Here is a 13,271-nt window from a genome sequence, read left to right on the forward strand (position 1 = left end):
ATATGTGGAGCCCACATATAAGAAAGGTAGAACCACCACACCCACAGAAGATGCTCAAAGGCATTCCCAGACCCAGAAATGGAGAAAAGACACCTAACCTACAGTAAGCAAAGAGAGGTGTCCAGGAAGGCAAGACCATCTTCAACATGAACCCAGACATTGCTGACATCTGCCACTGCCTGGGTTGGGCCTGAGATAAAGGCCTCTGTTTAGGTTCCCTTCCCTTCCTTACTTTTCTCATGGCCTCACCATCGCCATCCTGCTCCCCTGGTGTCCTATAACGGTGCATCCTAAGGACATGATCCGATATCTCCCGGTCCTGCTCAGGGTCCATCTGATCCAGCATGATGAAGAGTAAATCAAATCGGGATAGCAGTGAATCCTGCAGCCCAATGTTCTCCATAGGGGTTTTGTACTGATCATACTGGGAACACAAGAAAAAAGGAAAGTGGAGGCAAAATCAATAGGAAGAAAGGACAAGGAGGTTGGATTGATTCTGGGTGTAAGAATAAAGACTAGATCTTAAAAAAAAAAACAAAAAAACTGACCAGAAGCAGTGAAATAAAGCATTTCAAACCTATTAAAATACTTATTCATCTCTTATACCTGTAACTCCTCTCTAACTAAGCACGGGTGACTTAAGTGAACTCAAAGCCCCACCTCCTTCCTTCCAAGCAAACAGAGCCTATATCCTAGCTTAGGCACCTCTAACAGGCTGAGTGCGGGTGTCAAAACCAGTCTCCTCCTTCCCAAGCCTTGTGCTGCTCCTCTCATGCCCAAGGCAGGCCCGACCCTGAAGGATGACTCCCTCCTCCCCATCCATTACAAAGATAAGACAAGCAGGCTAAACCAGAAACACTTGGAATCTTTGGAGTCCCTTACTCAGAAGGTAATGAGTAAAATCAATGAAAATGGTCAATAATATACAAATTATAATGTCTTAAAGATCATGTGAGTTTTCCCTGGGACTCAAGAACCCCAATACTCTTATCTTTCAATTTGGGGCCCACCAGGCTAATGCCTACCGCCCTATATGCATGTCACAGTCAGGGGGCCTAACAACCTTCTGAATAAGATTAATAATGATTCTGACCATGTTCACATTTCAGGACTTGCCATTTTTTTGCTACATTTTCCAGTACAATTCTTCAGAATGATGCAAACACACACTAGCTTAATCTAAAACCTACGGTTCTTAGCTCAGACCATGCATCAGAACCAACCCATGGAGCCATTCTAAACCATATTTACCAAGAGCCCCAACCCAGGGATTTAGATTCAGAAACTCTGGGCTGCAGATCAGCAACCTGGTTTTTTTAAAACAAACACACACCAACAAAACAGATATTCCCACACTGTGGGATCATAAATGGCCATATCACAGCATGGGCTCTGGGTTCAAATCCTGTCTCTGCCATTTTCTAGTTTGTGACTCTTAAGCAAGTTACTTAAACTTTTATGCCTCCATTTTCTCATCTGTAAAATAAAGATAATAACTACCCACCTTAGTGATTTTGTGAGGATGAAAAGAGTTGATAAATACAAAGCATTTATAAGTTAATAGTATTATCATAATGCAATCTTTAAAGAGGGCAATTTGGTAATATCTACCAAAATAAAAATGCATGTAACACTTAATCTGGTAATTATAGCTAAGTATTCATTGGACAGGCAAATTCTCAAATGTATAATAACAGAAGACTCATAAATGGATGTTTGTTGCGCTTCATTCATAATAGCAAGAAAAAAGGGAAAATACCCATCGCCCATCAAATGGAGACTAAACAAATTACTATAAATCCACACAATGGAATACTAGACAGCTGTTTTTTAAAAAAGGCAAAACTCAGCAAATCGCAAGTGGAATAAATATAAAAGATTACCTCTAAGCACATCATAGTCATACTAAAAATCAAAGATAAATAGATTGATTCTTAACAAGGAGATAATGTATTGTTGGTACATGCTTAAGTTTTTGTTTCCTGGGAAACACTCAAGAGCTATTAGTGGCTATCTCTTGAGAAAGAAATGGGAGCAGAAAGGCTTTCAGTTTCCATATATCTCTCCATTCTGTTTACAAATTCTACCACATGCAAGTAGTACTTTCATTTTAATGCCAATACAGGTTACCTGGAATGTGAGAATGCAGGTCATTTTTGTTTTCTTCTTTGTATTTTTAAAAAGTTATTTTAAATAACTTTCCAGGGTTTCTGATGTATACGAATGGGTAGAAACCATTGCCCTAAACCAAGGACGGTAACAAGATGACCTTACTTGGTCTTTGGTCTGTTGTTCCCCTGGGTCACCTAGAATAAACTTCTCGGCCCAGTCATTCAGAAAAAAACAAATGAAGGTGAGGACAGTGGTTAAGTGCCTGATTCCACTAACCCTGCCGTAGACGGGGTTGGCTGCTGCCAAAACACTGCAGCGGGCATTCAGTCGAGCATGGATGCCAGCCTTGGCAATGGTGACTCGACCCTGCTCCATCACTTCATGGATGGCCGTGCGGTCCATGTCAGACATCTTGTCAAATTCATCAATACAAACTATGCCTCGGTCAGCCAGGACCATGGCCCCTGCTTCCAGACGGCGTTCACCTGGGAAGTGGGGAGGCAAAAATATGTTACAGTCCAGGTTGGAGAGGACAATGGGGAGTGATGTGAATCTCTCCCAGGCACCTATCACTGTTACACATGAGAATACAGTGAGGTCAGCTCCTCGAGACTTAGAGGGATCCCTGCTGGGTCACCTTTTCAAGCTCCACACTGAACAGCATCTCCTTGTCCCATTTCGACCCATAAGCAATTAACCTCCAACCAACTTCCTTTGTAGATTTTTCTCTCTTCATCCTTATCAAGTGATTTCCCAATTAGTTCTCTTTTCAATGGTCTTCAAATCCCTTCCTCTAATTTAGGAAAGAGTACAATCTTCATTTTTATTTCCTTTCTAATTTGCTAAGCTTTTTCCTTCAAAATGCTTTCAAATAGCCTTCTCAGAGACATTCTTGTTAATAGAGGGCCACCCAAAGACTTAAATAATTCACTCACTACTGCCAAATACTCAGTCTTCTACAACCTGGCCCAAACTAACCTCTCAAGTATATATTCCCAATGTAAGCCATGCCTAGAGAAAGCTCAAAGAATTATGCTTGATCTCACTGCTAGAGCTTTGCTAAGGACCTTAACAGCCATCCTTACCTGTTTCCTGGTCTGTGGTGACAGCAGCCGTCAGACCCACTCCAGAGGAGCCCCGGCCTGTGGTGGGGATAGCCCGAGGTGCAGTGCAAAGCACGTACCGTAGAAGCTGAGACTTAGCAACCGACGGGTCCCCTGTAATTGAATGAGGGCAGTGGTGACTTTAAGAAACTCCCCCACCCCCACCTACCAAGTTCTGCTTTTCTAGTAGTTCTTGACATAACAGAAAAATACAGTAATGGGTTGTTAAGATTATTTCCTTTACTTTCCCTTTACCATTTGTAGAAGAATATATTTTAAATACATAAATCAGGAAACCCAGAAATTATAATGATAATAATAATAAAAAGATTCATTTTAGTCTTTGCCCTTTGATGGGACTAAAGTACAGCCAAGGTACAGAATATACTATCTCACAGGTAATAGATTCCCACAACCACACTCCACAAAGGAAGACCAAGAGTCTAGAGCAAACCTCTAACACCATACCTATTAGAAGAATATTGATGTCCCCACGGATGTGGCTGCCGTTTTCCAGGTCTCGTTCTACCCCTCCCAAGAGCAAGCAGAGGATTGCCTTCTTGACATAGTCATGCCCATGGATACTAGGGGCCAACGACCTGGCCAGCTGGTCGAAGATATCCTAGAGGACAAATAACCAGTGAAGTGAAAAAGCCTAATGAAATTGAATGGAGTTTTGCTGAGCTCCACTGTATACTTTAGCCTACAGAAAATACTTGAAGAAATATACAAATACGGACACTGTTTCTAATTATAAAAGCTTCCTTTCTAAGACAAATCGCATTGATCAGTCCATTATGAGAAGATACAGAGGAAGCCTAGATTCTAAAACTTGCTTAGAGATTTGATCACCAAGAAAAAAAGTGATCCCTGATCAAAACTGGAATGTTTACTTTTATACTCTCCATTATTAATCAATAATTTTTAAGCCACAAAGTGTTTCTAGGTTCAAAATGTTTTAGGTATAATAAGAATGTGTATTGTACTTCAGTAGTAACCTTTATCACACATGCATATATTCTGTCCAATTCTAAATATGGGCATTATCTTCAAAAAGAAAAAAAAACAAATTTAAGAACTAAAACAAAAAATTAACATAAAATTTTAAATTTAAGTAACAATGTCACTAATGTCTTCCTTCAATAGAGACTGGTACACTGATATTCTAACTCCTATTCTAATATATTTATTAGTTCACTTAGCAGCCCAGCAGGTAGCACAACAGAAATATTAAAGAACAAACAGAAAAAGCACCCTTTTACTTGCTGACTGGGTCAAAAACTAGAAGCTAGCACCAAGTTCTTCAGAGCAAAAACCTTGAACTTCCTCCTGACCTAGTACAAAGATGACCATGCCCAAACACAACCCATACAAATCCATTCCCACCCTCAAATCTCTGAAGGACACCAGACCTTAGAACGCGTTTTGCTGAACTTCTTGATCTTGGCTATATCCTCGGCAGAAAATGAAGGTTGAATGTCCTTGCTCATTTGCTTCACATTACAGGCAATCAGGACAGTCCTGAGACAAAGAGGAGAATTAAAAGAAAGCCCACTATTTTCGATTCTTAGTCTCAGAGTCTTTTTAGGCTTATAATCAAGAACAGTAAATTGAAGGGGAAAAAATAAAGCTGTTCTGAATTCAACTGATTCTCTCTTCATCCATGACCTAAATATGCTGACGATGCCTCACCTCAGAAATTTATCTCCTGCTGATCCAGAGTTTCAGACAGAAGTGTGTATGGAAAGAAGGTTGGAATAATGAGAAACTCCCAGGTAAGCCATGAAGCTATAATCATATTACCAGTAACTCCCACTTTTAGCATAAGATAGTATTACCAGTTTTATCTGATAGAAAAGGGTCATCTGATCTCTCCGGCAGGTAGAGTCTGTTATAACTGCCAGCTTCACAACTGACTCTACCTGAATGTCCCCGAGGTGTAGCCTCCCTTCTTTCCAGGAAGGCAACGGTAAGTTCCCACCACCTGGACTCGATCACCAGGCTTTACTTTATCCACCAAGTCATCATCCAGAATGACGTCCACAGAGCGGGGAAGCTGGCCAGCTGGGGCCTTCTCTGGCATCTCCTGGATGGTGATGGTCTGGTGGTCCTTGTAGATGGAAAGGCCATATTCTGTCTCAAGAGGATTGTTTTCCTCATCCTGGAAAAGGTATACAGAAAAGCAAAGTTATCTCAGCCCTGTCCTAGAAATACCACACTCATTTGTTGTGGGAAGCAGATATAATTTGGAAATGACTTCATGAGATTTTAGTATCTAGGAACAAACAAAGCCAAATATCTTCTCCAGCTTTTCCAATCTTATCCATTTTAATGACAAACCACCTAAATGGAAGAGGCCATCTTTAGTCCGAAGGGATCATGGCTATATTAACATCCAAATTAAGATTCTTTCCCTACTAAAGCTGAATATATATGATTACACTATAACACAGTATTTCCACTCCTAGATAATACCCAACAGAAACATTCACCCAAATCCCTGTACTACAAAGTTCATAGCAGCACTATTCCTAATAGCCAAAAATTAGACAATATCCAAATGCCAGCAACAGAATAGTTAAATAAATGTGGTATATTCACACACATGAATACAAGAGTGAAAATATATGATATACACCTAAAGGCAACATATTGAATAAATCTCACAAATTGAAGCCAACATAAGAGTATTTATTTGGATAAAATATAAAAATAGGCAAAAGTAATCTATGCTGTTAGACATCAGGATAGTCTAACATGGCAAGTGTGGGCCCTCAAGCCGGACTTCTGATTTCTAGTAAGGTTCTGTTTCCTGTTTTGGGTGCTAATTTTATAGCTTGTAAAATTTCATCAAGCTGTACATTTATGGGACCTTTCCTGTATATATATTAAACCAGTAAAAACGTTTTTAAAGTTATACTTCCTTGCCATTTGAATTTTCCAAAAAACACAATAGCTATCACTTATCGAGTGCCTAGTAGGGGCAAACCACTGTGCTATTATTATAGAATTATCCATGTAATCATCACAACTTAGTAAAGCAGATATTTTCCACATTTTACAACAGATTTAAAAAATGGAGACTTGAGATATCACATTGTAAGTAGCAGAGCCAGGACCTGAAGCAGGTGTTTAACTCCAAAGCCCATGTCCTTAAGCACCACACTAGACACTTCCAGGAGACCTGGTCTGATGTAGTTCATGGCTCAAGCAGGGAAGCATGGCCACAATAATTGTACTCGTGGAGTACTTCCTAGAGAAGAAATTCTAGAAAGTAAGACTCTAGAGAAAGAGGGTGACTTAGAAAATACAACTGGCCTAAAAGTAAAAACACATGGGTCCTAACCCTTAGGTCCACTAACTGGGACCACAAGCAAGTCACTTAACCTCTCCGAAATTCAATGTATCATCTGGAGGTAGGCAAAATTATTTAAAGTAGAGTTCAGTTATAATTCTAAGATATTCGTTCTTGTTTTAGTTACATTAAGATTCCTCTACCAATTGATAAAACTGAAGACAAAGACTGGGTCTTATTTATAACTGTGTCCTCCACAATGCCTAACAATTCTTTGGATATAGTAGCTCTCAATTAAAATTTGTTGGTGGGACAAGTATTCATTCCTTGATAGAATGAATCTGGACATCAAATAATCTTGGTTAATCATCTTTTATTTCATTAAGTAAGGCCTCACATCATCCTCAATTCAGACCAACCTGCAAACTAAGAATAAAGCCATTTCCTATGCCCACCTTCTCTCAAACCTGTAGTAAAATACCTGCCAAAGAGCACATAGTAACATTATACAGCATATTTTTCCATATTAAGTAGACTATAAAATTATATTATAACTTTGCTAAAAAACTGATGTGGATTAGATGACTTTTTTCTTTCTTTCAACCCTTCCACAATTCTCTAAATTTTCTAAAGCAAATATTTATTCTTTAAAAAGAAAATAAAAATTGTGAACTTTCCATATTAAGTTCTGGCTAGCAATCAAACTTTCCTTTAGATTAATCTTTAATCCTTACTTTTCACCCTATCTACTTATAAAAGACTTCAGATATTACCAATTACTTGCATTTTTTTATCATGTTTTTATTACCTGTTTTGACCTAAAAAAAAGCTTATAGTGCTTGACCCAATTATTTGCATTAAAAGATATCTTTGACTACAACATCCAAAGAGGCTCAATCAATTCCTTCTCCTCACCTTGGTGGGATAGACAGAGCTGGAAGGAAAGGCCACCAGGGTAGTAAGATCAGAATAACGTCGCTCTATGGTCTTCTTAGTAGCAGGACAGTAGTGGACACTGCGGACAACTTTGGGACGAACTAGAGAGCCTAGAGAAACACGCATTATAAAGTCATCCAACTAACCATGATGAAGGTGCGATCTAATCCAGGCAGGCCTATGATGACTCCCAATACTATTTTTCCAACTAGTTTAAGCTATTTCAATTATACTTGTTATTTATTCATTTTTATATTTTTATATAGAACATCACCGTATCCATGTAAAATTTTAAGTACAACTGATCCTGACTGAGAAATAGTAGTTCGGGATTAGAATGAAGAGATAGCCAACAGCCAAGACTCCACTCTCAAAAGAATTCATCATTCTGCTAGCACAGATAGTAACTCAAAATCCCTCTAATCATTGTGCACACTCAGAGCTCCTCCAAAGTTTCACCCCATCATTTCAATGCTCTACTTTTCTGAAGCCACAAGCTACCCAGCTCTACCCTACCTCTCCTGCTTTCCCAGCCCCTCTAAGTCTATCCCACTTCCACTCCCTTAGACCCCTACTTTAACCCACTCACACTTAGTGACAATGCCCTCCACACAGACCACACAGCTGAGAAAGCAGGAAGTCAGAGTCCGTGGAGAGACATGCTTGGAGCCAAAGCTTCCCTCCAATCCTATGTAGAACTCCTCATACTGTTTGGCATAGGTAGCATCAATGGAGGCCACGAAATCCTTTAAAGCCCGCTGGAAGGCAACCAGTTCCTCAAAAGCATTGCTCAGAAGGCTGTATATGGACAAGAGGAAGAATAAGTAGACAGAGAGGGCAGAACTCAAAAAAATTAACCCTCAAAACAGAAGTGGACATTCTAAATCATCAAGAACAAGTGCCTACCACCTACTTCAGTACGAAGATAAAAATATAGGAACAGGGGAGGCAATGAGGGTTTCAAGGTCAAAAACATTTCATCCAATTCTTCTCTTGGGAAGCCTGTTTCAATGCGGGGAAGAGAGATAGGAGCCATTCTCACTCAGAGCCAGGATATCCACTAGGAAGCCACTGCCACTCACCGATTAGCCCTCTTCTCATTTTTCCTGCGCAGGTCATTCACATTAACAATCAATCGGTATTGGTTGTCACTGATCAGGTCCCGAACTTTGTTCTGATAAATTCCCTGGTCTTCCTGCAAAACAGCCACCACACATAACAGCCACAAATTCAAAAATACAATGTTTTTAAACAGAGGCAGTTCTGAAGCAAAATAAATAAGTCGATCTCTGTGGCAGAGCTGAACCCCAATTTCTCCTATATTTTCACTCACTAGCTTCAGATTCCATATATACCCAAAGGGGACAGTGTAGGGATTATGACCTCCTCAAGGTCCATGCTATTATTCCTATTATTAACAGCTTTCTGTATGCAGTATCTTTAATGGGGAATTAAAATGAGGTCATCAGAATCTTAAAGGACAATAAATACAAACTTTGTTAAACGTAAATTAACTGGGCTTTCAATATTCATATTAAAATGACTTTCATTTAAAAATTATATACGGATTGAAATTTTTTATTTCCTGATGTCTGTATAATATAGAAAGAGTTCATACCCAGACTTAAAGAAGCTGGGAGCCTTAGCGATTTGTTTACAGATACAGCATCAGCAACCCTTCAAGATGCTTTACCAGCATTCCACAGCTTTCAATCTTGGGTTGCATACAAAATCCCCTTTACCTACATAACAAACACTTTTTCTCTGCACCTCACTTAGTACTAAAAAAAAATGCTGCCAAATTAGAAAGTCTTTCTCCTTCCAATAGGCAGTCTAATATCTAAGGACCCTACAACACCGGCAGATCACTACCGTGCGAAAGCAGTACTTCCGCCACCCTACCCTCCAAATCAAGAGAGCCGGGAGTGATTTCGAAAAGGTCAAAGTGGGCTTTGCCATTTTGTTTGCGCTTTGCCATTTTGTTCGCGCAAGCCATGACTTGTACTTAGGAGAAAGTTACAGGTTCGCTCCCTAAGGTTCACCTATTGAAAAGCAACTAAGAACTGACTCCATAGCGAGAAAATTTACCAGATCGAGACGGAAGGGATCCTGCGCCGGCCACACTGGCCGCGGCAGTGTGCAGGCCTGCAGAACCTCTACCTCCCGGGTCCAGTTGCTGCTCCGCGTGGAGCCGCGTCCCGCGTGGCTTCCCTAGGGCCGTCCGCGTCCCCAGGAGTTCCAACCTCCAAAGCGTCACGACCCAGAGCCTCTCTTACCTCGTCATCCAAGAAGTCCAGGTAGTCTCTCTGCGCTTCCCGCAGCTCCACATCGTCCAGAACTACTGTCCCCGCCATGCTTGCCGACTCAGAACTACCTCCTAAGACGACACCGCCCCGGCGCGAAAACTTCCGAACTTTTCCCGCCACCAAAAGTTACCCCAGGGAGGGGCGGGGTCGCTGGGAAGACATACACATTCTCATTGGCTGAAACCTCCGACCGGAGACTAGGTAGAATCCAATCAAGAGCTTCTTCTTCTTCGCGTTTACCGAGCAGCGCCTCGCGGCGGCGGGAAAATACCATCCAGTGCTTTCCGTTTCGCCCTCCCCGCTCCGCCCTCACTGACGGGGAAGCTGACCAATGGGGCCAAATGGAGGCTCGTAGACCCCGGTCATTGGGCACCGGAAGGCGCGCGAGACCTGGAAGCTATGCGTTCTGGGAGTCGTAGTCTTATTACTTTTTCCGGATGTTTTGTGGATTTTTTCAATCTGCAGTTCCCTCACCCGCCGAGGAATGAATCAACTCAGCCAGCCCGTTGGACAGAAACACTAAACATCAGAGAATGGGAATTTATAACGTAAGGAGATGAAAGCATGAAAGCAAATAGTTTTTGAAATATGTATTCAAATCAGGTGTGCTAGATATGTTTTTTCAGCAGCTGCCCTCAAGTGGCATTCAGGGAAGTAAAGTGAATTTTTAGAATCTTTGAGATGGAAAATAGAATCATAGTATCTTTGGGAAAGATTATTTAGTTCAGCGACCCATTTGCTATCTGAATACCGTTGCCTGAAGTACCCCGTAAAAATAACAGGCTGCCGAGGAGGATGAAGTGAAAGAAATTTTCATTATGTACCCCAAACCTCTAGAGATGACTTCGTGTATTATACAAAATTTTGGAGCTAATTACTACACCATCTTACAAACGGGTAAATTGAGGGTTCCCTCGTCTTATAAGATCACGGGATTTTTTTTTAAATAGCAGTTTATTGAAAGGTAAACCCTAGGAGAAACAAGTGTGTCAAGCCACTCTTAAGTATCAATCAGTAATTAAAGCAAATCTGAAATAATTAAGAGATAAATTACATTTCCAAGTTTTGTTTGTTTTTGGTCTTTTGCAATCTTTATATTTTTTAGTTTTATTTTTAGGTATAATTTACATACAGTAAGATGCATAAATCTTGGATGTACAACTCAATCTTTAATAAAAATATACATCCAAGTAACAACCCAGTGCACAATAAAGAACAGTCTAATTTCCCCAGCATGTGTGTTTATATTTCCCAACAAGAAACTAAAATACCAGATTGCCCAATGCTAGACACCTGGTAATTCTATATCTGAAATTCTGGCCAACTACTTACTAGCTTGTTTGAAGGTCCCCAAGGCACTGTGCCCTGACAAGTATTCTGAGTATAATCTGCCTAAACAAAATATATATGCCATCTATTTGTATATTTTTGGTTATTATACAGTTTATAGTCACTATATGTTTTATATCATCCTAGTGGGCAGGTGAATCGATCCTTAGTCAAAGAAAAAAATACCAGTTATTTGCTTGCTTTTGTTTGTATCAAAAGAAGATTCTGTTTGCAATTATATAGTAAGAGACAATTACTTATTAACTTAAGAATGCCTTATCACTTGATCATAACTGTCATATTTTGGCTATATTGAAGGCAGTACTGACAATATTCTCTGTTCTGGAAACTACTTGAAATTAACGCTGAAAGAACCAGGAAATGGTGTTAGTTTAGGTTCTCTGAAGGAGCAACTCACGAGACCGAAGGAGTTAAGCAAGAATTATTTTTTGTTGCAGAGTGACAGCCTGTTTGAGCCGAAGATGTCAGCCCCTAATGCAGGGGAACCTGAAATTTATATGGAGCTCGAAGTGGACTTTTTTGGTGGGAATATTTTGGGTGGGAAGGGAGGAGAATCCAGTGAAGTGGGAGGTAAGCATGTAGCATTGCTAACCCAGATGCAAGGTTTGGTTCCCACACAAAGGTAAGAGAGAAGTCTGGTTCCCACACCACGGAGGTAGAGATAGGTCCCTCCTGGACCTAACATTCCAAACTTGTTGTTTTATGGAATAGGGATGGTGACCCGGTCTTCTATAGCTGCTTCTTGCTGAATAGGGGTGGCTAGGATCTATTGAAAAGGGGTTTGGTAGTGGGTAGTCGACTGGAGTGTGATGTTGACTGGTAAGTTCAGCTGACTGCAGGGCTTGATAGTGCGCAGAGTGAAGTAGCATGACTTCTGCTATAAACTGGTCGATAAATGTGCAAAAAGGTCCTAGAGGAGGAAAGAAATCTGGCATAGTATGCAAGGCCCAAAGGCCAAAATGAGAAAAATGAAGGTTAGAGAGCCCTGTGAAGGGTAAGAGCCAGGTAACCCAGTTGGTTTTTACCCAGGTGTCTCAAGGATTTGCTTGGTGCTCTATTATCTTATTGGCTTTGTCCTTTAGCTGTTTAGCTGTATCTCTTACTAGTCCTGATTGATTAACATAAAAACATTCTTCTTCTAGAAAGAGGCAGAGACCTCCTTTTTCAGCTGTCAGTAAATCTAGCTCTCATCTGTTTTGTAAGGTGACGGCTGCTAGGGAGTCAATCTGATCTAATTGAACTATGTCCTTTTTGCAGTCTAATCAAGGCTTTCTTGGAGATCATTAGACAATGCTTGGAAATAGGCTAGAGTGGTGGCATGCCCTGCTATGCCTATGCCTAGTCCAGTAGTGACCCCCAGTGTAACTAACAGTGAGATGACCTGAATAGCCTTTCATGTTTTATGTACTGTGTGATGGGAATTGGTAAAGACTGGTTATTGGGGGCTAAATCTATATTTGGAGAGAGACAGACTAGAGTACAAGTTCCAGTCGTTAGTGGGAAGGCTAGTTCCGCATAGAAAAAAGATCCCTTTGTCAGGTATACAAGTAGAAACATGTATGGAGAACAAATGAATAAGAGGATAGATTGTTCCAGTGTGTTTTTCTCTGAGGCTTGGAACTCCAGGCCATAGGAGTTGTAGCTATAGCAGCTCCAATCAAGGGGGATATATGTGAAGGAGATTAGCAGGTCTGTAATGAAAGTGTTGGGGAACTGCAGAGACAATTGTAATCCAAGGAAAGAAGGAGTGGGTAGGTATGGAACAGTTGTAAGAGGTTGCAAGGACTGTAGGTAACCTGGGAAGTGAGCGAGTTGTAGAAAGAGGCCATTAGCCTCTGAAGAGACTTGGTAGTCTATCCGTTGAGTCCTGTGTCCATTGGGTAGTTGGATCGTGACTGTCTGATTGCATAGACTGGAGGGTAGGTGTCCTGCAGCTATGTTGCTACCGGTTCTTGTGAAAAAAGGGGAGCCTTGGAAATCAAAGGAGTATGAAGGATAGTAGATCCTATTACTGCTATGGAAGGATGTGTTACCTTTGCAAGGGATTGAGTATAGGCATGAAAGAGATTAGAAACTTGACTAGCCTGTGCTGTGGAGTAATTTCCAAGGAGAGTATCTGCCCTTTCGAGGAAAATGAAGCCCCTTTTCGATATGAAAGGGTCATTTGTA

General features: G+C 40.7%; 1 protein-coding gene across 1 annotated transcript in view; it reads right to left on the minus strand.

Moving 5' to 3' along the window:
• The window catches only part of MCM3 (minichromosome maintenance complex component 3), a 23,642-nt gene extending 13,753 nt beyond the window's left edge, over nt 1–9,889 (minus strand). The window contains exons 1-10 of the mRNA XM_011379070.2: nt 9,723–9,889; nt 8,529–8,641; nt 8,036–8,244; nt 7,426–7,556; nt 5,138–5,376; nt 4,628–4,736; nt 3,684–3,837; nt 3,198–3,329; nt 2,389–2,597; nt 250–424 (exon numbers count right to left, since the gene is read on the minus strand). Coding sequence (XP_011377372.1) covers nt 250–424; nt 2,389–2,597; nt 3,198–3,329; nt 3,684–3,837; nt 4,628–4,736; nt 5,138–5,376; nt 7,426–7,556; nt 8,036–8,244; nt 8,529–8,641; nt 9,723–9,800 — 1,549 coding nt within the window. The 5' untranslated portion in view covers nt 9,801–9,889. The remainder of the gene's footprint in view (nt 1–249; nt 425–2,388; nt 2,598–3,197; nt 3,330–3,683; nt 3,838–4,627; nt 4,737–5,137; nt 5,377–7,425; nt 7,557–8,035; nt 8,245–8,528; nt 8,642–9,722) is intronic.
• Nucleotides 9,890–13,271: the final 3,382 nt, after the last annotated feature.

This window comes from Pteropus vampyrus, unplaced genomic scaffold (assembly GCF_000151845.1).
Source record: "Pteropus vampyrus isolate Shadow unplaced genomic scaffold, Pvam_2.0 Scaffold353, whole genome shotgun sequence".
In the NCBI taxonomy this organism is placed as follows: Eukaryota; Metazoa; Chordata; class Mammalia; order Chiroptera; family Pteropodidae; genus Pteropus; species Pteropus vampyrus.